A 26778-nucleotide genomic window follows, 5' to 3' on the forward strand; every position below is an offset into this window, starting at 1 on the left:
CTGCATTTCATTTAATATCAACAGAAAAGAAGTGGTCAGATTATGTAATGGATTATGTGATGACAAACATTTTTTCTGCAAAACCTCTCTGTTGCATTGGCTATTATAATAGTGGATTTGCATTTAGCCAAGTGGGCTAAAATTACGTAGATAGATGTTATTTGGTTAAAGTTTGTACCTTCTAATGTATTGTTCTTTTTTTATTTTTCTTGCTTTAATTCTTTATATTACCACAGTAAAATATTTACCAAAGTCCAAGAGATTACTGATATACAATAACAACCTATGACTTCACACTAATGCTATCAACAAACTGTTCAGTGAAGTAACTAGAAAAACATTTCAATATAAACAGTGATTCACTATTCTATTTACACAGTATTGAAATCATCAAAACATTTAAACACTCAGGAAGTTCAAAGTAATATTCAATAATAATTGATAACTCTGAAATACTGCAACATCTTCAAGTACCTTCTAAATGACAAAAAAACAGATGAAATTTTGTTCGGTATAACTTCAATGAAGTTTGTTTACACAGAACTATACTTTTAAATTGGTAATCCATATACGATACACACGAAACCTTTAAGTGACTAGATTGTTCAATAAATAACACTCCACATTGCTTTACTGTTATGAACCAATGAGTTTATAATTCAGAGAAACCCTTTTAAGAAATTCTATCCTATAGAATGACAATGTCCAAATTGTTTGGTCCTATTAATTTCATTAGCAAAACCTCTAATTTCTTTATATTTAATTCTTCTGAATATCATCTTTAAGGGGCCTGACTTGATTTTTGTCAAACAAGATCACAAGTAAAGCTTAAATCTCCAGCCTCCACGTTCTTCATGAGTTTCAGCTCAGTGTAAGCCAGCACACTGACCTTCCCATGAATTTTCCACAGTGCCACACTTAACACTTTCCACAAAGTATCCTGTTCTTCTCTAGGCTTTTGGTAGCTGTGGTGTTAATAATGGCATGTGGTGTTCCTTAGCATAACCTGCCAAAAAGTGATTATCTCCTTGGAAGAAAAGCCATGGGCTGCAATCACACGTCTCAGCTGACAGACATCCAAATGGATTCTATATAAAAAGAAAAGGTTTGTCTTCTGGAATATGAATGTCCACTTTTAATAAATTCAAACAGATCCCGACATAAACATCTTCAAACTTGATGGGTTTTACATGACCCATCATTTCATAGATCCTTGGCACCAAATCTCTGGACACTATATAACCCAACCAACTGCAGTAGGGAGGGAACACCTTGAAAGGATACTCCTGTTATGAAATATGGGTTTTTTGGTAAAATCCTCTATAGGAATAATTATCAATTAGAGGATAACCTGTGAAAAACTTCTCTGAGTGGTTTAGGTTTAAAAGATATTTCACTAAATTCCCAGTATTGACGAAAACATCAGTGTCTGTCTTCATGATATACTTGGCATTGGGGCAAAACTCAGTTACCCACCTGAATGCCATAATGGTTTTCAAGGTCAGGTTATTGTATGTGTCTAAAAAATCTTGTCGGATTATATCGCCACAAAGAAGGTGTTCATCTTCTAAAGACAATGCTAACATTTTGTCTTCCCTTTCAGCCTGCTGGCCTAGTAAGAAAAATGTAAGAACCTCATATCCCCACCAAGACTTTTTTTCACCCCAAGTAACTCTAATGGCCTGTCTAGCTTTCACATCTGAGGGGTGGGAGGTCACCAGGATGACCAGAAATGGGTTTTGATGAGAGCAGCTTGAATGCTCTCGAAGTGTGAAGCAGAAGTCTTGTCTATAAATTGGCTCATACTCGTAGAAGTACATCCAGTTTACACGTTCAATCACATTGTAGTGGGGAAGGCTGAGGTACCACATCACGAGGAAACTCAGGAGTGACAGCAGCAGGAGACTCCATTTGAGGGATCTCAGGGACATCCTACTTGGAAGGGCAGGCAGGAGAGCTGGGGCCAGCCACGGCAGCGCTGAAGCACGTGAGTCACGGAGTCTTCTTATTTCTTCTGAATCAAAGACCTTCAGTTTCCCCAATGGAACATACAGCAGTATGTAATTGTCACAAACAATACCTGTAGAGTTTCAGATGAAATTAAAGCACTAGCTGAAGTTTTTTGTTGTTTTCTGTAGTCCATGCTTTAAAACACTCAGATTTGCCATGAACTATGGTGCAGGAGCTGGTAGCCGCTGAGGCCCAAGCCCCGGGCCTCGCTCCCTGTATTGTTCTTTAATAGAAATCTTAATGCAGGTATTAGAAAAACATTATTAGAAAAAACTCAATAGTGTATTAACGTGATTTTTAAATTCAAATTAGTGTTTTTAAATTCTTTAGAAAACTCATTAACTCACTGAGGCAAATATTTGTGGTTATGTTATTTTTTGAGCCTGGACTATTGGTTTTAAATAATTCCCCTTTCCTCTTTTCAGAAATTGCCTGAAAACTAACAAGGAGATTGAGAAACACAGATTTCATATTTTCAGAAACTAGGAAACTGGGGCTGCCAAGTACAGTGAAGGTCAAATAGGGGGGAATGGGAGGGTGCTGAACGGGAACACTGTCAGGTCTGAGGTGCAGGTGAGACGTCAGGCAAAGCTGGCAGAATCGTGTTCTCCAAAGTAGGTGGCACACACTGAGAGGTACATTAAGGAGCCTGTGTTTGGAAGAACAAGAATGGGTGTTCACAGAAAGAGGCACTAGGGAACTTTATGATGTGAAGAAAATGGTTGTCGCACAGGTGTATATACATATGTAAACATTTATGAATCCGCATATGTGCAAGTTATCAATTTATTGCTTCTCAACCCCAAATTCACCATTCTTTGTTCTATTTGTGATATTTGAGCTAGATCCTGTAAACATTTTTTCCTTTCCAAAATAATGTTAGATTTTGTCACTAGAAGGTGAAGAAGGTGTATTGCAAGACTTAGCAGAGGAAGGGGCTTATCTTATTGCAGTGTGCTTATTTTTCTTTCTGAGGTGTGGCTGTCAGTTGTGCTTACTCTCCTGTAAGCTTTGTTAGTACCCTAGTAGGCAACTTGTTTCTCCCCCTGGTGCTCCAGTGGGCAGATGCCTGTGGAGCAGCTCCAGCCCCATTGGCACTCTGGAGAGCTACTCTGCCACCCAGTGGGCTGTCACCACAGCCTGTCCAGTAAGTGTTTCTTTCTTGGATGCTTTCCCTTAGCCTCGGAGATAATAACTACTCCCTGCATTGTTAGTCTCATATTCCTTAGAGTTGTCTTTTACTCTTTTTCGCAGTTGACCATCTTTTACAAATTAATAATTTTTTATGTTAAATTTTCCTGTTTTAATTGTATTTTTTTAAATCTCCTGAATGGAGATAAAAACCCTCAGTATTACACCTGCAATTTGTATAATTTGTTGTGTTAATTTTACATAAATATACAGGATGAAGTCAGCCTGGCTTCATAACCAGCCCAGGATCTAAGGACAACCCTGGATTCTGATTTCCTTCCCAGGATCTCCCCTCAGGCCTGGCAGCTCACTTCCTCAGAGACTTGTCTCTCTGGGACAGTGAGGCTATGTCTCCGTGGGGCTTCGAGGCAGAGTGGCAGAGCCTTACCTTTCAGAGGGCAGCTCAACTGAGAGACAAGAAAGATTGAGGGGCTGTGCCCAGTCCTCACTCGCCTCCCCCTAGACAAGCTGCAGACATTCAGTGCTCATGGAAGACGCAACCTTCTGCATCTAGCTCATGGACCCCTATGTTTTTCCTTAACTTTTACTCGTTTTTAAAGTGGATAAAAATGTTTTGTTTTTCTTCTTTGAAAAGTGCAAGGAAGAATTTTCTATGTGAGCTCCACCCTGGGTGTCTTCCATCACTGTTCCCCTTGTGAACTAAAATATAATCCTAAACACTTCAGATGAACAAATGGGCCCCCTCTTGGCCCAGGGGACCCCAGAAAAACCTTATAACTAAGTTGCTGTGCTGGGAGGAGAAGGGGGGGTCAGACAGGCCTCATCAGGCTCCCTCCCTTTTGGAGTTACTCATAGTATGCATAAGATATGGAGTCATGTAAGGCCAGGTAAGACAAAGGATAAATCACACCTGCAGGGCATCAATTAACAGATCACTTAAATCCAGTATCTGTCTGGTGGCTTATCTCTGATTTGCAGACTTCCTTACTTAAAATATTCTAAATCTTTTGACAAAGCTTCATTTCTTTAACCAATTACAAATCAAAGACTCTTTTGAACCCACCTATAACCTGTAAAACCCCACTTTGAGATGTCCCACCTTTTCTGGCCAAACGAATGCATACCTTCCAGGTATTAATTTATGACTTTACATATACTTCCTGTGCAATTGAAATGTATAAACCAAACTGTAACCCCAACCACAGTGGGTCCATTTGCTCAAGGCTTCTTGGGTGTGGCTCCAGGCAATGGTCCTTAAATTTGGCTCAGAATAAACTTCTTTATTTATTTTACAGAGTTTGGCTTCTTTTTCCTTGACAGACCCTTAGGGTGGTGAGTGGAGCCAGCAACTAAAGCTGGGTTCAGTCTAGTCTTAGGCAGCCTCTTCTGATATCTTTAATGTCTTCTATAAATATGCTTTTCTTCAGAGTGTGCCTTAGTCACTTCTTTTGGGTTGACAAATGGCAACCACTTGAAGGGACACCTCAGAGTAGAGCCTCTTTTGACGTATAGAAATTTCTCCCATTGGGGCTAAGGTACCAGCTAGGATTTAGTCTGAGTTTTGCCAAGCCAAAAAGTGGCTCTCTCCTGAGCTTCCTCAATCTCTCAAAATTTTTGGTTTGAGATCCAATATTTATTTTGCTGGGAAACCCCTCTAGAGTGTTTTGCTTGCTTCCAAGAAGGAAAGCAAATTTCCCTGCTTTTATGATGATGGACAGCAGGCTCAGCTGGGGCCCCATCTCCAAGTAAGGAGCCGGTCCTTCTTTTTAGGATAATCTGGGGTAATATTTCTTATTCTATTAAGCATAAACATCTAAATAAAAATAGGCATAGAAAATAATATGCATATGGTTTTAGTAAAAGAGTGATCACAAATTTGCAACTCAAGACATCCACAGAAAATCAGTTCACCTAGTCCAGAAATTGATTACTCATTGTTCTCAATTTAGAACATAATTGATGCAGGATGATTGTGACCCAAATAAAATATATATTGAATTTCCACTCAATGATAATAACAATGTAATTAGCTAACTCCATATGGCTTTGTCATTATTCAGGCTGTCTAAACTAGAGTTTCCTCAGAGTCTGAGCCTCCACACCAGCGTTCCATCAATCCCTCACGTCTGCCTAAGGTATTAATCACCTGGGGGTGTCTGGGGTGGCCAGTGAACTCCCACTTCAAAAAACTTGGTCCCCTTACCCCAGACATGATAGAAATGTTATAATTACCTATTTGTACTAGAACTAGTCTTATCAACCTAACTGATTCTGTAAAAGACATAATTTAAATCTGAAATTTTGCTTCACTTTTCCTAAAAAACAAAACAAAACACTTTATTTCTGGATTTTTCCTGAACTGGCCTGAATTTCTCTAGTGTTAGTAGCTTATGACTTTCAAAAAAATAACCAGGCTACTTTTTAGGGGAGGGGGCGAGACCAAATAAGTCCATTAACATAAATAGTAGCCAATTAACATTTTGAATGGTATAAACTAGATTTTTACAAATTCTCAGAGATTCAAAACATTTTCTCCACAGAATATATACCAAACATATCAATCATTTATAAAAACAAGGACTCAATTTTCACATTAATGAATATTCACCTCAGTCCAAATTCAATATATTCAACCACTGAATATCTCAGAGATTATTCGTATGGAGTTAAGAGTACAGGCTCTGGCAGACAGATTGTCTGTTTGAACCCAGCTCTTCCACTTTCTACCTAGACTATCTTAATGGCTTAGTTTTTTTTTTTTTTTTTGTGACAGAGTCTCACTTTGTTGTCCAGGCTAGAGTGAGTGCCGTGGCGTCAGCCTAGCTCACAGCAACCTCAAACTCCTGGGCTTGAGTGATCCTTCTGCCTCAGCCTCCCGAGTAGCTGGGACTACAGGCATGCGCCACCATGCCCGGCTAATTTTTTATATATATATCAGTTGGCCAATTAATTTCTTTCTATTTATAGTAGAGACGGGGTCTCGCTCTTGCTCAGGCTGGTTTTGAACTCCTGACCTTGAGCAATCCGCCCGCCTCGGCCTCCCAAGAGCTAGGATTACAGGCGTGAGCCACAGCGCCCGGCCTTAATGGCTTAGTTTGATAAGCTTACTCACAGATAAAATGGGAATTAATAATAGTAATTACTTCATCAAAAAAGGATTAAGAGATAATATGTGTCCAACACTTATAAAAAGTACCTGACACAGTAAGTATTAAATAAAAGGTAGCAACTATTGTAATTATTATTGTCCATGTTCAGTCTGTGCAAAATTAATAAATATGGGCATGTCCACTCCATTATAAAGCTAAATTCAGAAGTATTAAAAGATAGTTGTAATCTTTGAGGTAAAGAATTCTTTGGGATACTAAAAAGATAAACACTAAATTTTTCTTTGAATATGAGATGTACTTTTACTACCTTAACAAAAATAAAAATGTCCTGAATAGGATAGAAACTTGCCAGAAACTTAACAGACTTCAAGAGTTCTTTCCCCAGGGCTTATTCTTACTTTAGGTCTTCCTTGAAAAGTCACACTCCATCTTCATACTTTGCTCTGTTTTCATGACCTTTGATTACTATAGAAAATTTTATTATATATTTATGATTTATTGCCTGGCTTTCCTATGTGAGTTCCCTGAGGCCAGGAACCTTGTCTGTCATTTTTATTGCTGTACTCCTAGTGACAGAACAGGATCACACGTAGTGAGCACTCAATAAGTATTTTATTCAATAAATGGATAATGAATTTTAAGTATTTGCTATCTGGAAATCAATTTATGAAGATAATTTATAATTTCATTTATCTACTAATGTACCTGTTTTTTCTAAATAGTGATGCATTTAAACAGGCACCAAAATGATGCTTAGCATTATATATATATTTTTTAGGGTTGGCACCTTTACATCTTGTTTAATAAATCTGTACCTATCCTAAAGCCATAAATATATTCTTCAATATACTTTTCTAAACATTTAAAGGTTTTGCTTTTCACATATATGTCTTTATTCGTCAGGAACTGATGAAAATTTTTTAAATTAAATGTGGTCTAACTTAAAGCTGAATAGTATTTCATTATGTACGTATATCCTGTCATTTGCAACAATAGGGACACACCTGGAAGACATTATGTTAAGTAAAATAAGCCAGGCATAGATAAATACCACAAGATTTCACTCATATGTGGAGTGTAAAAAAGTCAAACTCACAGAAATAGAGTGTAAAATGGTGATTATCAGAGTCGGGGAGGGGCGGGGGAATTGGGAAGATATTCGTCAAAGGACACAAAATTTTAGTTAGACAGGAGGAATCAGTTGAAGGGATCTATTATATATTACGGTAACTATAGTTAATGATAACATATTGTTTACTTGAAAAGTGCTAAGAGAGTAGATTTTGTGTTCTTACCACAAAAAATAAGTAGTTGAGGTAACGCATATGTTAAATAGCTTCATTTAGCCATTCCATATTGCATGTATATGTCACTGCTCTGTGGGAAATTCTTCATTGGCCTTGCCCATTGACACATTAAGGCCCACAGCCTGACTGACATCTAATAATTATTAAATGGCTACATCACTTTCCCATCTCTTATGTTGCTGTTTCATGGATCCTTTTTGCCAGTCTGAACTTTTTCAGTAACACAAGTGTGCCCCCCTCTCATAACTCTAGCCTCATTACTGTTCACTCATTTATTCACACATTCACTCCTTTATCTTGGAATTACCACTATGTAACCCTGTGATTTGTACTGAGCATGTTCTCTGAATGAATAAATGAAAACAAACTTAGAAGTACAGCCCACGTACACACCTGAGGAATTGACCAACATAAGGGACTGCAATACAAACAAAAACAGTTTTTCCCCAGGCAGTATCTAAGTAAACAAGTACAAGTAAGAGGCAAATACGTTGCCCTACCCAGCCTAGGAACAACGTTGAAGAACAATCAAGACTTTGGGCCAGGCATGGTGGCTCACGCCTGTAATCCTAACACTCTGGGAGGCCGAGGCAGGAGGACTGCTTGAGCTCAAGAGTTCAAACCAGCCTCAGCAAGAGCCAGACCCCGTTTCTACCAAAAATAGAAAGAAGTTAATTGGACAGCTAAAAATTTATATAAAAACTTAGCCAGGCATGGCGGCACATGTCTGTAGTCCCAGCTACTTGGGAGGCTGAGGCAGAAGGAGTGCTTGAGCTGACGCTGCGGCACTCTAGCCAGGGTAACTAGTGAGACTCTGTCTCAAAAAAAAAAAAGACTTTGTAGAATGAACGGGAGCAAAACCATAACAAAGCAGAAAGGGCAAACCAGCCAACTTTTGAGAAAGTACTAACTTAAAACGCAATCAACTCTCCCAAGCCCCAACCTAAATGGCAGAAGGTCCCGGAGTTCTCTGGAGCCCCGCCCCGTGGAGGCGGGGCCTGCGCGGGCAGGGCGGGAGTAGGCCGGCGCCGGAGCCTGTGCGCCGCCGCCGTTTCCTAGGAGACGAAACACACAGGACGCCAAAGCTTCACAAGGGAGCGAAAGAGGTGAGCGGCCGGCGCGGGCCGGTAATCCTGAGCGGGCTGCGGGGCTGCCACCCTCCGTCCACCCCAGCCCAGCCTGACCTGCGCGGCCGGCCTGGCATGTCCCCTCGGCGCCCTGTCCGACCACAGCCAACCTCCGCGCAGAGACGGGGCCCGGACGCTGGTAGGGAAGGACCAGCGAGGAGGGTCGGGGTGGGGAGGGTGGAGCGGGCAGGGGTCCGCCGGCGTGGACTGCGGTCGCTTTCCCGAGGCTGCGCGACAACTTTCCCGCCTGCCGGACTGCGGGCGGGCCGGCTGTGGGAGGATGAGTGCGGGCGGCCGCCGGCCTCGAACCCCGCCCGCTGCCCGCTCTCCCACCGCCGCCCCTCCCCGCGCGTGGCTGGAGGGGAAACTGGAAGGGCTGCGGGCGGGCCGAGTCTCGGAGCTACTCCGCAGTGTAACGGGAGGGAGAGGAAACCGGGCTCAAATCCAGCCTCCCTGGTGCGTCCCAGGTGACGCGCAGGTGAAAGCGGAACCCTGCACACTCCTGCCCCTCCCCCCAGCGGGCCGCCGGGCGGTCCCGAGGCCGCGGGAGCCGGGGTCGCCCACCCGCGGCGCGGACGCGTTCCCGGGACGCCCCTCCCGGCAAACCCGCGGGACACCGGGCCGGAGTCTCCTCAGAGCCCGGGTCTGCCGAGCGGTGTCAGAGTGCGCGTGACGAAAACCGCACCTTTCCTGCGAATAATACGTTTTAACTGAGGTCAAGAGTCCGGCGTCGGGCGCAGTGAAACTGGTTTTAGTGGTTGGTGATCTCAAATCTACAAGCAAAGATATTTATGCCATTGTGTTTAGATAATCTTTGAAAAGGAACATTGTGCTAATGATAACGGAATTCTCATACAGGGAACCAAAAGTTATCGAACTCATTTTTATCAGAAAAACAACCCATCTAGTCAAAATAGTGGTGGAGACACAAGTTACTTTCTTGGCCTCTGGTCGGCTTTTCACGGCCTCCCGCGCCCGCGCCCTGCTCCATCCTGGCGGCTGGATGGGAAAAGGGGAAACTTCCCCTGACCCGCCGCTTGCTTGCACTAGCCATCCTTGGGCGGGACGTTTGCTCTCTTCACCCGGGTGGGGTTTTTTGTTTTGTTAGTTTTTAAATAATAGGAGAATGTCAGCACAGAGAACTGTGCTTTTATATTTTAAGACAAAATCTTTGTTTTCCCATTGTAATCGTTCCTCTTTTAATTTCTGTAAACATATGACTTGGTTTGAAATCTGTTTTTCTGTGTTGCTTTTTAAGCAACTTAGTGATGATTAAAATGTTAATTATTGTTTTGTATTACAAAAATAAATGTCAGCTTTGGATTGACATCATTATAGTGTATTCTATATGCCTTTTTTCTATACAAAGCCAAGTTGGAGACCTCCAAGCCTTATCTGTTCAGTGATTGGCAGACATGAGTTTTACCCTTCATTTGCCCTCTGTGTTGATCTTCTTTAATCCTGTCTAAATCCCTTACTAGCTAGCAGAAGCTGTTGAGAATAAAGCCCAAGTTTACAACAGTTGTGCACTTAGAAAAATGGTAATTATGCACTTAGATTAAAAATATGAAAAGCTAGAATGGGAGATAAATTATAAGGGCATTTATTTTGTGTAGATCTATACTTGAGCCTCTAAGTGTCTTTTTTTAAAAATCAGAATATAAGGCTTGTTTAACCCATAGGAAAGCCAATAATATTATAGCTTGATTGTGGAAAATTCCAGGGTCCTAACAATTCTGTTAAATTACTTGAGGATAATTATATTACATTTACTTGGGTTTTGTTTTGTTTCATGTATATCATATATATGTAATATATATACACAAGTACATAAGAAACTGTTAATCCCGATTTTTCAGAATTAGTTTTCCATAGGTCAACAGAATTAACTTATAGAGAAATATTATGCAGGAGAACCATAAGATGTCTGTGTTTTGGTTACATATATGCTTTTTGACTAATAATCAGTAGTTGCTGTGTTACACTGATAAAAGTAGTTGTTTATGTGTTATCGGTGAATAGGTACATGGGAATAATGATTTTTTAAGCAAATGAGGAAGCATTTGCTGGCATTTGTTAAGACCATTAGCTCAGGCTTAATCTGACAAAAATAAGAAACCCCTGAATAGAAATGGAATCTACTGTCTTGGCCTCTTTTCAGACTCCTAGCTATGGAGTTGGCATAGCCTAAATTATTTTACATGTGCCTTTGGAAAGATTATTGTCTAGATCAGGTGTCTTCAAACTACAGCGCGCGGGCTACATGCGGGTGTTTTTGCCTGTTTGTTTTTTTACTTCAAAATAAGATATGTGCAGTGTGCATAGGAATTTGTTCATAGTTTTTTTAAAATTATAGTCTGGCCCTCCAACAGTCTGAGGGACAGTGAACTGGCCCTCTGTTTAAAAAGTTGGAGGACCCCTGATCTAGATGAAGTAAGATGAGTGTTAAATTAATATACACTCCCTACTATTTAAAGGTCCCACCAGGTTCTTCTAAAGTTCCTTGTGAACAAATACATTCCTATAAATAGGAAGCAACATAGTTTTACTGTACTTCTCTGTCCATGTTTATGTTTCTTTTTCTAGAAAGTCTGTTTTTGGAAGCTTTAAGTACTTTAACAACTACAACACAGCATTGTTGTCCTAAAGTCCTGCATATAATAGAGAAGCAATTTGTATGATTTTATTTTATGGAAATGAAAGTGCTACAGTAAGGGAAAAATATTCTTTGGATAAAGCACCAAATTATAGAAAGCATTTTAAAACAAACTACAGGCATATCTTGGAGATATTTTAGGTGCCAAACATTTTGTTACCATCTGCAACTAAACATTAAAGCCTATAACAGAATGATATTTTTCAAAGCAAAATAAGAATGATAAATAGGTATGTACTGAGAAATAACTCTTTAAAATGTGGAAATAACATAGAACAATGGGAGGAAGTTAGTGAATATTTTTGTAATAGGGTAGACATTAAGGCATGTGCTTTGTTTTCTTTTAATTATAACAATAAAATCAGAACCTATTGAAACCTTAAAAGTCTGCCTGCACCCTTCTAATATATACAGATTCATGATCCCTTATCTGTAGTATTGAAATCCACAAAGCTCTGAAAATGAAATTTTAGAAATAAATTCATACAAATTCACAAAACAAGACCTGAATGGTGTAATGATTTGAGGCCATTTATAGTCTCCATTTACTTTGCTTTGTCTTGTCTTGTCTTTTCTTTTTTTCTTTTCTTTCTTTTTTTTTTTTTGAGATAGGGTCTCTTTCTGTCATCCAGGCTAGAGTACAGTGGTGCAATCATGGTTCACTACAGCCTCAAACTCCTGAAACTCAAGCAATTTTCCTGCCTCCGCCTCCTGAGTAGCTGGAACTACAAGTGTTGCACCACCACACCTGCCTAATTTTTCTATTTTTTTTTTTTTTAGAAATGTGGTCTTGCTTGTGCTCAGGCTGGTCTCAAACTCCTGGCCTCCAGCAGTCCTCCTGCCTTGGACTCCCAAAGTGCAAAGTGCTGGGATTACAGGCATGAACCACCACGCCCGACCTACTTAGTGTATTTTTCATACATTTTTCTGCAGGTACATTGAGATGCTGCTTGGAGGGTGTTATATAACATAGTATATGTACTATATTACTTCTCTAAAATACGAACATTTCTGGATTCCATAATACATCTGGCCCAAGAGTTTCACATAAGGGTTTAAGGACCTTTACTAGATTTTTTATGTCAGTACCACTTCTCTTTGACAGCTTAATAAATATCATGATTCCTTCCTGCTCCATCAGATACTGGCATTCCAGATGGTGGGACTTATACTGAAAAATAAGTTAATAAGTGGAAAGCTTTAAAATTTTTGAAAGTGCTGCCCAAAGGACTACTTAGCAATTCACTTTACAGTTCCTTCTTAAGCAAGCCTGGACTTAAAATCAGAATACCTGGTTTTGAATCTAGCTACCCTGTCATTTGCTTTTTTAAACAATAAATTTCTGACCAAGCATTGTAGTTCACTCCTACAATCCCAGCACTGTGAGATGCCAAGATGGGAGGATCACCTGTGGCCAGGAGTTCGAGACAAGTCTGTGAAACATAGCAAGACCCTGTGTCTATATAAAAAAAAAAATTAGCTGGGTGTGATGGTGTGTACCTGTACTCCCAGCTACTGGGAGGCTAAGATAGGAGGGGGGCTTGAACCCAGGAGTTGTGGTTACAGTGAGCTCATTTGAGTCATAATGAAAAGTCAATTACAGTTACTATGCATGTAAGATTGGTATTATTTTATATGTTACTTTAAATTGTACCTGGTCATGCACTTGCAAACTCTATAGCCACATGACAACTAAATGCAATATTGATCTTGAACTGGATTCTGTACTGGAGGGGGAAACTGCTATAAATGGCATGATTGAGTCAACTGAAAAAATTAGAATGGCTCATTAAAGTATTATATTCATCTTCAGTAGGAGTAAAGGGTCCTGATATATGTAAGGTAACCTTAAATGGTTTGGAAAAAAATTATGTGTGTATCTGTTGTGTGTATATATAGAGAGTTCTTAAATCATGAACAAAAATGGGGCAGGCTGGACGCACAGTGGCTCACACCTTTAATCCTAGCACTTTGTGAGGCAGACGTGGGAGATCACTTGAGGCCAAGTGTTTGAGACCAGCCTGAGCAATATAGCAAGACCCCTTCTCTGCAAATAGGTAAAGAAAGAATAAAAGGGTAAAACATTAACAATAGGTATATCCAGGTTCTTTGTGTGTTCTCTGTGTTGTACTATTCTTTTTTTTGCAACTTATCTGTAAGCTTGAAATTGTTTTCAAATAAAAGACTTAAAAGATAAAATAAAATTAAAAGGCCTATATATTAGGATAGAATTAAAAAAAAAACAGTAAAAACAAAAAGCACACTCAGTAGCCCAAACTCTGCCAACATAGGTGCTGATGTTAGCTCACAAACAATAACATAAGCACATTATTAATTTTTATCTCCATTTGCAATAGATTTGACTATTAAATGGAAATTATAAAGTAGAAGTATATAAAATGTTATTAAATATATTAGTGAATAGTTTTTAAAGATCGTGTCTGCATTAGAATATCTGATCATAATACTGTATAAAAACGTAGTGCCTTCTCTCAGGGGTTTTATATTTCTGTCAGCCATGGCCTTGGTCTGTACTCGAAGCCTCTCTCGTACAAAAAGAGTGTCTGATTCCAAGTCAACAAACACTTTCTGGCATGATGTCTTTGTCAGCTTGGGCTGCTCTAACAGAATACCATAGACTGAGTATTTAATGAAAGTAAATTATTGGAGGCTGGAAGTTCAAGGTCAAGGCACCTGCAGATTTCAGTGACTTGGTGAGGGCCCATATCCTGGTTCACAGATTGCACCTTCTGACCGATTCCTCACATGGCAGAAGAGACAAAGGAACTCTCTGGGGGCCTCTTTTATAAAGGCATGAATCCCATTCATGAGGGCCCCACCCTTATGATCTAATCACCAAAGGTCCTACCTCCTAATACCATCACCTTGGGGGGTTAGATTTAAATATATGAATTTGGGTTTGGCGGGGGACAGAAACATTGAGACCATAGTGCATGGTTTTGGGAGGAACTATAGCAGATTTGGCCTTGACTTTGTTCTTATATAATCTCTGCTGTGACTTTGGATGAGGCACTTAACATTTTGGAACTCATCAACCACACTGTCTGCATTACAGAATTGTTGGGGGACTTACATGAAAATGTTCTGGAAAATTAAGATGTGTTACATAATGTTGTTATTGAAAAATTAAGATAAACAGCTCAAAAGGTTTTGCTTATACTGTTCAAAGGATAATTGATAGTTGGCATTATTTTTATAATACATATTCCTGTATTATCATATCATGCTAAGCATCATAAGTAAATATCTATTACATTATCCTCTCCATGAAGAAAAGGGTCTATGAGCTATTAGTATCATAGTTTATATATCAGTTATGTGACTTTTTATAGTTAAAAGGGACAAAAAGGTGCCAGGATCCTTGATATGTCTGTTGGTCACCTTTTCTTCAGTCATAAATTATGCTGCAACCACAAAGCATTATTTTTTACTTCCATCATCTTGTGACTGCAGTTGGCAGTGGTGCTCTTCCTGTTCCATGTGTCTTCTTCATCCCAGGACCCAGGCTGAAGAGCAGCCCCCATCTTGGATGTGCCATACTCCTGGTGAAGAGAAGAGCCAAAGCAGGATCCTAGGGTAGCTCTTAAAGCTTCTGTTCAGATATGGCCTGTGTTGTGTCTGCTCATGTTTCATTGGCCAGAGAAAGTCACATGTCCAAGCGAGGGGGTGAGGCAGCCTGTGAATATACTATCCTACGTGGTGGGAACTACAAGTCACATGGCAAGGGCAGGCCTATATGACTCTGTACAGGAAAGGTAGAAAATAATTAGGCACAAGAGTGTAATATGCTGGCCTATGTTTATTTTAATATTCATATAAAGGTAAATATTATTAATTTTAATTAAAATAAGCAGCAATTTAGAGGAAAGCATTTACTATCAAATGAGAGCTTAATGACTTCCAAGGTCCTCACAGCTTTAATATTCTGCAATTTGTATTTAGAATACCTGGAAGATGGTACAATCTCATATAATTGGGGCTCCTGTGCCAAAAGTTTCATGGGGTTTTTGTTGTACAAAGAAGTAAACAGGGATTTCTCTCGACAGCTTCTGTTTTGGTGTGCTGTATTAACGGTGTAAAAGAGCTGCCCTTCTGAGGAAGAAGGCCAGAGTAGCCCAACCACTGCCAAATTAGCACCACTGACACCACCAAGTTGGAGGACTTGGGGAGTATTGAGAGAAAGGGTCACAGGGGGACATTGACACATAAAAATGACTCCCAATGTTGGAAGCCACTTGAAGTCCAAGTGGGTCCTTGGCTTTGGACAAAAAAGAATTTAGGAGTGAGCTGACAGTATAACATGAAAGCTAGTTTTATTTAGAAAATATAGAAAATCTACTCCACAGTCAGAGAAGAGGCTAGTAGTTCTCCCTGCAGACGAGAACTGGCTCCATGGTTCCTTTTCCTCCTCTGTTGAAGGAACAGTTTAATTACAGGCTAACTAAGGAAAGGGATATTCATGTTATTTCTCAGAAAAGGGAATTAGGATTTTCCTGGAATGAGAGTGACACCGCCTTATGACTAAATATAGTCAACCAAGAAGTGTCATGGTGTCAGATGCATGATGGGAGTGGGAGGTTTCCTTAGAACTTTTATGGTAATGAGATATATGATGAAGCTGCAAGGTCAAGAGCTGCAAGGTCAATTTCTCCACCATCTTGTTTCTATCCAGTTGGAACTTGTCCTGTCTCCATGTTGTTTTGATCAGGGTAGTTCGAAAACTTTGTTTTGAGACATCCTGACTCAGTCAAACAATGTCTGCACAATTAAGCAATGCCCAGGCAATGCCCAAAGCAATGCCTAAATCAGTGCCAGCAGCAGTGCCTGCCAGTTCCCCAGCTCAACATGGGTCACTCATTTACCTGGCCTTTGCTATCTTAGTGCCTCTCACAGGTGTGTCACTGGGGCAAAAAGTAAGTGTGATAATGAAGAATTGGTAAGAAATTTTATAATTTTAAAATTTAAAATTTTGCAATTTTACTAAACTTTGAGTTTGTGATTTTGTCCATCTTTCAGTTGTAAGAGAGAATGTGTATCTGTGGGTGTCTTTTTAAATATAATAATTGCAAAACTATGTGTGTGGTGTTTAAAGTGTTTAGAAAATATATAATTATAGACACAGAATTTGAGCTGGAATGCCCTTGTTTTACAGTTATGTTAATTGCAGTCCAGTAGGTTGAGAGCTTTGCCCATGATATGTGGTTGTAGACACTGGTTTGAGATTCAAGCTTCTGTCTCCATTCTCCTAATCCGGGTTTTCTATTCTTCAGTGAGATTCACCTTTCCAAAATTTTAGTTATGTCTCTTGAACTCCATGTAAAGTAGTCACATAGATTCCCAAATAAGCATATGTATGTAAAGATACTTTTGCAGCTTTTATTTCTTTGTATAAATCTAGTGGGACACTAATTCTTAATTAGTACTTAAATTTTTCTTAGTTTAATGTAAAATAAAATAGCATATTATTTAAATAGAATATGAAATTTTTTAAAAGTGCTATTCCCTTCATATAAAACAAAAGTTTGCTTTATATTTAACTTACCTAATTGGGGTACTTGTATTCTACAGGGAGTTTACAAACAGTACAGTTTTAAATTTAATATGCTAAATTAAATATGGTACAAAAATTGATTCAAAGAATTTATACAGCAAAGATGTCTATTTTCCAAGTATTATTTGGAATAATATACATTATATTCAATAAAAATGAATCATATAAGTCATTAGGCCAATTTTGAACATTCATAGGATAAATAGCACAGTACCATGTAAATGAAGCATTTACCAAATGAGTATTATCAGTTTATTATATGTGAACTTCATTTCACATAGCACAAATGATTTACTGACAAATATAATACTTAACACAGTAATATTTATATTATATACTTATAATTTTTGCCCATGCTCTAGGTTGTCAGTAAAATTTTTGAAGAAACTCTTTAATGGAAATTCATTTTATTCTTGCTTTCTTTTTTATAGGGTGTCCATAAGAATGGAAGCAGTGTTTCCCTGCCAGATTCCTTATTGCTTTATCTCATGAACCTACATAATCTTGGGGATAAGCCTGTATTTCATGATGATGAACCTGTCACCAGTATAGCAACAACAGTGTGAGGACAAAAACAAATAAACATACAGAAGCGTTCAAATTTATATTCAACAAGGAAGTCATTTTAATCAACAATTTCTGCTGCCTTAGTTTTCCAAGATGAATCGGTACACAACCATGAGGCAGCTGGGGGACGGCACCTATGGGAGTGTGCTTATGGGCAAGAACAACGAATCCGGGGAGCTGGTGGCCATCAAAAGGTACCGTGTGAGCACTGCAAAGTTCACCTTTGAAAACGCTGATCTTGTTTTCCTTTGCTTGCTTAAGAGTATGTACAAGCACAGAGAGAGGTCTAGTTTAGGCCTCATGATAGTTTGGCTAATGAGGAATGGCATTCTGGGAAAAAAACATTGCCAGAAAGGAATTCTGCTGATTCCCATGTATATGACTTTAATTTTCTGACTTGTCCAGCTACATTGATAGAGCAGAAGATGTAAGTGCTGAAACTTTTATGCATAGTACATTTAGACTGAAACTAAAGGTAATCTTTGGAATGTTTTTCAAATTTAAAGTGGAGTACAAAGTAGACCTTATTATTTCTTCAATACAATAGTGCCTCAAAATCATTTGGTATTCATAATGTCAAATGACTTCTGAACGGCATATGGTATTTTCCTGAGCTTACCAATTAAATAGAATTAATTATTGTGAATTTAATTATTTTTAACCCACCGTGTTTATCTTTTGCTACATAACAAAATACCCCAAAGCTTAGTGATTTAAAATAAGAGCAAACATTTATTAATTCATACAGTTTCTGTGGGTCAGGAACTCTGCAGTGCTTGGCTGGTGGTTCTGGCTTGGGACCTCTCATGAGGTGCATTCATCTGAACACTTGGCTGGAGCTGGGGGATCCACTTTCAAGGTGGCTCAATCTACTTGTTTGCTAGGGCTGCCATAACAAAGTCCCACAGATGGTGGCTCTGTAGGAACTGGTGACGGGGTGTTGGGGGGAAAGAGTCAAAGAGGGGAAGAGTCCATGCTAACTCCTGGGATTCTGGCTTGAATGGATAGAGGTGGTGCCATTCATCATGACAGGGGAAATCACAGGCTTATGGGGAAATCTGAGTTCAGTTTTGGGCATAATGATTTAAGATAACTATAAGCAATTGAATAGTTGCACTTAAAGCACAAATTAGAGGTCTGGGCTGATGCTCTTGGAATTGTTAGTCTACAGATGGTAATTGAGACTACATAGAAGGGAAGAAGTCCCTATATAAAGCACTGAGAAACCCCAGCATTTAAAGGATGGGCCCTGGCATAGGGTCTTACAAAGAAGATTGGGAAGGAGCCACCAGAGAAACCAGGAGAATGTAGAAAATATCCAAACCCAAGGAAAAGATCTAAAGAAGAGAAAGTGCTCAACTGGAAGATGAGCAATAATTAATGACTAAAAGGCTCTGGATTACTTAGGAATGCATCTTGCTGCAAGTAACAAATACATAAATAGCAAGTAACAGAACTGAAGGCTTAAGTAAGTAGGAGTTTATTTTTCTGACATATCAGGAAATCTGGAATTTGATGATTCCAGTGCTTTCAGTGGCTCAACAGTGCACCCAAGGAATCCAGACCTTTCCTATCTTCATACTGAATGGTTAGCATTTTTTTGTCCTCAAATGTATCACCTAATGGCCACATTATGGCTATTTCACCGTTAGGCATTACATCCATATTCAAGGTGGGAGGAAGACAGAGTAATACCAGCAAACTCTTCTCTCATCTTTTATCAGGTAGTGATCTTTCTTTCCCAGGAGCCCCCAAGAACCTCCCCCTCACATCTTGTTGGGCAGCACTGGCCACATGGTGGCCCTTACTTCCCAAGGAGGCCAAGAAAGTGAGTATTTCACTCTTCCAGCCTCTGTACCAGGAGGAAAAAGGAAAAGGGCTGGAAATGGCCATCTGCTATTCAAATGATATCATCTGCCATGGTGTTCCTTGGATCTGGGAACCTGACATAACTGGTGGCTGTGGTGAGTGTTGTTCCAGTGTAACAGTAGAAGTAGTAAGCCAGATGGAGGTAGAGCAGGAGCAGTGGGAATTGTAGTGGTGGAGGCATTGAGCTTGGAAGAGTTGTGAAGAATGCATACTGAGTTACCAAGAAAGTCACAAAAAGATCGCTAAGTACCAGTAAAAATCCACCTTCAATTACCTTGGATTACGTGGAAAGTGGAGCTACTGGGAACATTTACATGACTTTTCTTCCCGTCTTTACCGATCTATATGGAAAACAGACTGGAGGAATGCAAGGCAGGAGGTGGGACATTGTGAGAGGGGGACATTCAGAATAGGTGTGTGATCTTGAGGGGGGAGTGGTGAAGGGCCGACCATGGGACCCAGGCTGGCTGAGGAGGTAAGCCAAGCCAAGCCACTCGGCAATCATAGGAGTAGCAGAGAGTTGAATGAGAGGGCGTGTAAAGCAGTTTCTGGGGTGAAGATGGTGAAAGGACAGGAGTTATGGTCAGAGTCTGAAGCTGTAATGGTTGAGGTCTTGGAGAGCAGAACCATTCCTCACGATAATAAGGCGTCTGTGAGTGACTGTGGCAGGACAGAGGAGTTAAGAACCCATGAAGCCTGGCTACTGGCAGGATTATCTATGTGATTTTCACTGTAGCCATCATTCCTTAGGGTTCTAGATTCTATGGAATCTTAGGAGAGTTTTTGGTCTTATGTTGCCTACAAGAGTCATACAGGAAGGCTTTGCCATTTCTCTTAGGCCTGGTGCAGTGGAATAAACTACCTGAAAGTTATAGATATTAGACCCCTTATTCTCCATTCTTATTCCTATTGGTTACCAAAACAAACCACATCCCATAATATTCAATCATCTCATGCTTGGTGGTATAAAATTTTAGGTACTTCCAATTTAGGCTGTAAATATTCTAAGTATAATACTTAGAATAAATTCCATATTGAGTACATTTTGTGTAGCAGATAAAGAGCTGCCTATCCTTAATCTTCAAAGTGGGCAGTAAGCATGTCTCCTTGAAGGAAAATTGATTATTTGGAAGATGGTATTTTCAGTCTAAAAATCTTTTAAACAGAAGAACCAGGAGTTAGGCATTGCAGGTGTGGTGTCTGTTAGAATTAAATGTGCTCAGTGAAGAATGGTGTTGAGGAGAGAGTAGAGGCTGAGCACGAGCCCATCGTGGAGTTGGCCTGGAGGAGCGAGGGTGCCGTACGGCAGCTGGTAGAGCACAGAGAGGGTGGTGTATTTGCCAGTGTGAACATGGGGAAGAAAGTCTGTGCTTATTTAGTAGGCAAAGCTTCTGAGCAGTCTAGCATTGCAGTCAGAACTGGCTAGGATGTGTTAGACGGTGAGTGGTTAGAAGTTGGGAGAATACTATAAAGAAGAAAATAAAAGGCCCCTATTGAAAATTTCCTTTGGGGAGTTTGAATTGAGGTCACTGGTAAGAAACCTTGTCTTATCTGCTATCATTTTTCAAAAAAGCTATACCCTACAATTCATGCTAGAGCAGGCGTCCTCAAACTACACCCGCTGGCCACATGTGGACCGCCTAGCACATTTATCCGGCCCTCCGGGTGTTTTTGCCGCTGCTGCCTGTCCTGCTTAGCAGCTGACTCGTCCTGGGCCCACAGTGCACACTCTCCAACGGTCTGAGGGGCAGTGAACTGGCCCCCTGTTTAAAAAGTTTGAGGACCCCTGTGCTAGAGGAAGGTAGTAAGATTCTCTCACTTCGTTTGGTGAACAAATATTTATTAAGCCCTCTGCCCTTTAAGGACTTGAGAGACAATTCCATTTCTGAGGGTCGCCTGTGTAGGGGGCACCCGTGGGTTTAGAAATTCATTTAGTCATTTAGCAAATATTTATTGGTTGTGACACAACCAATCTAGGCATAAGGGAGTATCCCTAAGGAGCTTACCTTTGGGAACAGGGGGTAAATAAGCATATTATATAGTATGTTAGAAGGTGATAAATGCTATGGAGAAAAAGCAGCACAGGAAAGGTGACCTAGTAATAACACTACCATTTTCTTACAGTAAGTAGCTGGCAATAGCAGTGAAATTAGCACAGGGCATCAAAGAAATAAGGATCAGCCCAAAACCTCTAACCAGCAGCTATCTCTGCCCAGAACATCTTTTACTGTCTTTACATGCTAGGACCTTCTGTCTTTCAGGTCTCAGTTGAAATTTTGTCTTATCAAAAGGGCCTGGCTATTAAATCTTTAAAAGATCCCTTTGTTCTATCTCATGGTCCATATAACTAATCTGTTCGTCTGTTATGTATTAACTAGTTTAACATCATTTGCTCCGTTAGATGGGAAGCCATCTTTAACTTGTTCATTGCCCTGGCATGAAGTATATGTTGTATGGATTAATAAATGAAAGAAGAGGGCAAGGAATCTAAAAGGATATACCTTTTCTTAGCTATTATAAGAAATTGGTTTGTCTTTGGGATAATTATTTTGCAAGAAAACATATTTATTGTAGATAGATACATGGGTCACCTTAGAGAAGTATTGTTGAGAAGTAGTAATCGCTGGAAAGAAAGCCACATTTTGGTAAATATGGATGAAGAGAGCAGACTTTACAAGTAGGACAAAAGTTTCAATTATTAATGAATTATGAAAAGTAACTTGAATATATTTTTATCTGACTTCTAAAAGATTGGATACTTTCTAAATTCTGACATTACTTTTTAGGAATCATAACATATGTGCAGCTTTGGATGGATATAATCATTTTATTAAACTACTTTTATAGCTGTACTTAAATTGACTTCTGTTTTATTTTAAATTCATCATTGTGCTACATTTACCTTTTGCACTTTAGCAAGACATTTTATAAATCTATAGCACAGAAAGGTGCCTTTTAATAAGCCAGCAAACCCTTGATTTCATCAAGCTTCTTCATAAATTTCTGGTACCTGAATGACTATAAATGAAATTCTGATTCACTAAGGATTTTTTAGAAATAATAGCAGTAATGCCCTTCAGGTCTTATTATAGTCAATCATAGCTATTGATAAAAATGAAACCATCTAGTAGTTATTGAATGCCAAGCTAAGCAATTTGCAACAAATTTTTCTCATGCAATAATTTCTACTTTATGGCTAGCTAAGGAATTTGAGGCACCAAGAGGTCACTGGGTTAACTTGTCCAAGGTCATACACTGGGTAAGTAGCTGAGCAAGGCTCTAGATCTGGGCAGTGCAGTTTTACAGCCCACATTCTTGACCATGAAGTTGTGTTGCCAAGTCTTTACTCATTTCCTTACCTGTGTACCATACCCTCATATAATTTATAATTTCTGGATTATAAGAATTATTCTAGTTAATAAAGGCAATTCTAAGCTTCCTGAGTATCTTCTAGAATGTCTCAACAGGAGATTATAATGCTAAATGAAAGCAGTAGGACATATTTAGTTTTTATTTTTAACAATCTAGCTTTGTAATTCCCATATCTGCATATGACAATATTTTTTTAGATTATGAATCTTTTTTCTTATCTTATTTCTTATTTCTTATTTTTTCTTATCTCCTTTTTTGTATGGTAACTAAAAATCTGTTCATATAAAACACAACCACTATTTATGGTGTATATAGTAGAAATACTTCATTACCCTAAATATTCTTTTGATATATTTAATCTCTAATGGTAACCAACATTGGGATGGAAGAGGAGAAATAAAGAACAAAATTCCAGAAAGCAATTTCTAAAGTTTGTTACTTCTGAATTTTTACTGACTTTAAATCACTTAACTTTATGGGCCTCTTGTCTAAAACTGAGGTAATGATATAAAAGTTGTCAGATCAAATCACTGACTAAATTTGCTACCAAAATTTCTGATTTCTTTTCCTACCCACCTCTGAAGTATAGTGTTTCAAATTTCTTTCTCAAGTTCTGGGAAGAGAGGAAATTTGTAAGGGGTCCCTTTAGAAAGGCACAATTAAACTTGCTAGAGAAATGTTAAGAACTCATCCAGGAAAGAAGATTAATGGTAATTTTTTCTGATTTTTGTTAAAGCAGAATTTCAGATATGATATAGACATGAGCTTTTACCAAGTAGCCTTGAGATGGAAGGGAGGGGATTTCCTTACCAGGATGAGGGATGAGCAATAAAGCCTCCCCAGAGGGAACCAGTGATACAGTAAAAGCCAACGGTGTAATTTATGTCTTCGAATCCTCAGTCCCTGTACACTAAACTTTTAAAATTTATTTTAGGATGAAGAGAAAGTTCTATTCTTGGGATGAATGTATGAACTTAAGAGAAGTTAAGGTAAAATCCTAAAGATGAAAAGAACCCAAGAAGGCCTTAACTTTACTCATGCCCAGGACAGTAGCTGAGATTATTCTGTTCTCTGTGGGAAGCATTCCAAAGATACTTGTGTTTATGTTTTTCCTTTTTCTTCCTAAAGTAAAGTAATTTCTCATTTCTTCTTGTTCTGGTGTCAGTGGAGAACAGGATACAATTATACTCTCATATTTGAAAGTTCATTTTTACTTTTAAAAGATCACTTTATTATAAGTAATCTAGATATAACAAATAAAATAAAGAACATTTTAATTCATATTATCAAGGGAAAGTCAACTTTTTAAATTACCACAAACCATTTCCTTATATTTTATGCTTAAAGACTTGGATAAACTTCTGGAGACATGAAGTCTGCATAGCATGTCACATGGTAAAGTCAGACAAAAGTTAGCTGTATTTAACAGACTGAGAGGAAAATGTGACAGATTGAAATGTTAGGTAGCTACTGGTGACTTGGTTTATTGTACTTAGCATTCATTTCTTAAAGCAGTTATTGCTTGCTTTACATAGATGTTCTAAGAAGTTTTAAAATTATGTAGATATTAAAATGTAATTCATTAATGAATCCAGAAGAAATAGAAAGTTACTTAAGGTAATTATCATACTTATCATTGATGAGATTTTGTCAACTTCTATAACTTTTCTTTAAGAAATGTTAATGATTATTTGTTGTTTTGCAGTCTCTGAAAAAGCTTAACCATGCCAATGTGATTAAACTGAAAGAAGTTATCAGAGAAAATGACCATCTTTATTTTATATTCGAATACATGAAGGAAAACCTCTATCAGTTAATGAAAGATAGGTATGTCTTTATTCTATGAAAATTGTAATTTTTTCCCTGTTATTTCCTCCATGAGTTTTTAAGATCCTTTCAACATGTCATTCTTTGTAATATTTAGGTTTATCACTCCAAGAGGTAGATTTAAATTAATTAGTTCTGTTATTTGTATCAAAGGGTAGCATTTAACATTGAAGAATCAGCCATGACATAGCCACCATTTTTCTGTTGTAAATCCTTAAAAGTCAAGGTCAGTATTTCATGTAAACACACATACTGTCTACTTATACTTTTTAAAATAAAAATCTATCTATAGTATTCAGTAATAAATCTGGTGTTGGGTGCTATTGAGAAAGGTATCTCTGTTGTTCTCCTAAGCATCTTAAGAAAAGCTAATGAAAGAATGAATGGAGAAAGGAATGAAGTAGCTTTTAAGAAAGGACCTAAGAAACGTATTAATTAGGATGCATAAGTGATAAAACTTCATGTGTTACCAATTCTAAGGAAATTCTCATTTTAATTTTTAACACATTAACTGCCATGTGAGTTATATTTAACTCATGTAAATTATGAGCCTAGGGCTTCCTTAAGCAAAACCTAGCCAAAACCCTGCAGTTTGGTTTGACAAAATGTTACTTGTTGATGTTCTTATCGTTACAACTAATATTGAAAATTTAATACTAAAAATGTGTATTAAATGAATAGAAATCAATAAATTTCATTTTTCTATTTATGTTTACCTTTAAATTACAATTAAGCCTGACAAGTCAAGAAAAACACTTTATCCTTATGAACTATTTTTCATGTTTTCATATTACTTTTTATATCACTAATTTTCAAGTTTTTATATTTTTTATTAAAAAAACCACAAAACAATAAAATATAAATTTTTTATTAAATTAAAAAGGATCGTTTTGTTTTTTAAGTTTTTATTCTATTTTCATAATAAAACACCATGGCCCTTAGGAAAAATTTCTTTTTCTAGTGTGGCAATCAATGTGTTAAATGTGTGGGCAGGATCTCTAAAGAGATAGCTTCAAGTCTTCTGCCATGGCCTTGGGGAGATAATGTTCTGGTGATGTTGTTCTGGTCACTTCTAGGAGATTAAAGTCCATTTTGCCTGCTTTTACAATGAGAGTTGTTCAGCAAAAGACCCTAAAATACTTAGAAATAAAGTAATTTTCCAATGTGATGATTTCTATTTCTTTCTCACACACACACACACATGGTCTAAGGATGGTAAGTGAATTTTTCTTTAATCATATTTTTCCTTCTTTCAAAACATATTTATTGAATGCCTGTTGTGTTTCAGGCTGACATCATTATGATGTTAATGTCAGTTAAAATAAAAGTAAATTTCTACCCCAAAATCAGTTTTTATTTTTCCAGAGTCCTTTCTAGCCCTTGTATGTAGGCATGCATGCTTTTTACTTAGTTGTAATTTTAATGATAATAAAATTTTTTGATTCACTCACTTAGCAGTACTTTTTTATGCTGATACATAGTCTTTATAGTTACCATAAACATTATATTCTGTTAAATAGTTATACTAAGCCTCATTTTCTCCTTGAACTATTTAAAATAAATGACTGTCAATGGGAGAATAGGTTGGTAATTATATGTAGTATATAATATCGATGGAATTATTATGTAGCCATTGAAGGTGATAATTATAAAGATTATGAAAATGCTTGTAAGTGGAAAAACAAATCAAAGCTGTATTTATGTAACATTGATACATAATATAAAAGTCATGTATGCAAATGATTAGGACTGGATTAGAATACTGAAAAATCAAAAGTTTCTTGAGTGGTGGGATTATGAGTAATCTTACCTTTTCAGCTTCAGTAACATATGATCAATGCTATTTCTAATTTGAGTTAAGACCAGTGTTTATTTTTGTCTGTCTATTGTTTCTTTCTGTGCCATTCGGTATCTTAATGCTTTAAATGATGGGACATTTTACGACATAATATAGGGATATAATATAGTTTGAAATATAATATAGAAAAATAGGCCATTTCCTCCATGTTGAAAGCATTTTTAATTGATCCTTCTAATTAATCCAATCAATCGTGCTGAAATAAAGATGTTAGAAAATGTTGAAATTATGGTAAAGTTTAAAAGCTTAAAATGATAACCTCTAAAACATAGTATGCCCTCATGAGAGAATAATGAGTTGTGCTTATAATAATTAAAGTGCTGATCACTTTAATTGGTAGCCTGGCAGAGA

General features: G+C 38.1%; 1 protein-coding gene and 1 pseudogene across 6 annotated transcripts in view; one reads left to right on the plus strand and one right to left on the minus strand.

Moving 5' to 3' along the window:
- Window positions 1–204: 204 nt before the first annotated feature.
- On the minus strand, window positions 205–2213 carry LOC105865205 (UDP-GalNAc:beta-1,3-N-acetylgalactosaminyltransferase 1-like; annotated as a pseudogene).
- Window positions 2214–8600: 6387 nt separating this feature from the next.
- MAK (male germ cell associated kinase) overlaps window positions 8601–26778 on the plus strand; it is a 57392-nt gene continuing 39214 nt past the window's right edge. For 3 of the 6 annotated variants that reach the window (XM_020280115.2, XM_012753632.2, XM_012753634.2), the window contains exons 1-4: window positions 8650–8845; window positions 17366–17695; window positions 23677–23731; window positions 24448–24569. In XM_020280115.2, the coding sequence (XP_020135704.2) occupies window positions 17595–17695; window positions 23677–23731; window positions 24448–24569 (278 nt within the window). In that variant the 5' untranslated portion in view covers window positions 8650–8845; window positions 17366–17594. Of the gene's footprint in view, window positions 8846–17365; window positions 17696–23676; window positions 23732–24447; window positions 24570–24722; window positions 24796–26778 lie in introns of those variants that run through there. The other 3 variants (XM_012753631.3, XM_012753630.3, XM_012753633.3) reach the window with 3 other exon arrangements.

The sequence above is a fragment of the Microcebus murinus genome, chromosome 15 (genome assembly GCF_040939455.1).
Source record: "Microcebus murinus isolate Inina chromosome 15, M.murinus_Inina_mat1.0, whole genome shotgun sequence".
Classification (NCBI taxonomy): Eukaryota; Metazoa; Chordata; class Mammalia; order Primates; family Cheirogaleidae; genus Microcebus; species Microcebus murinus.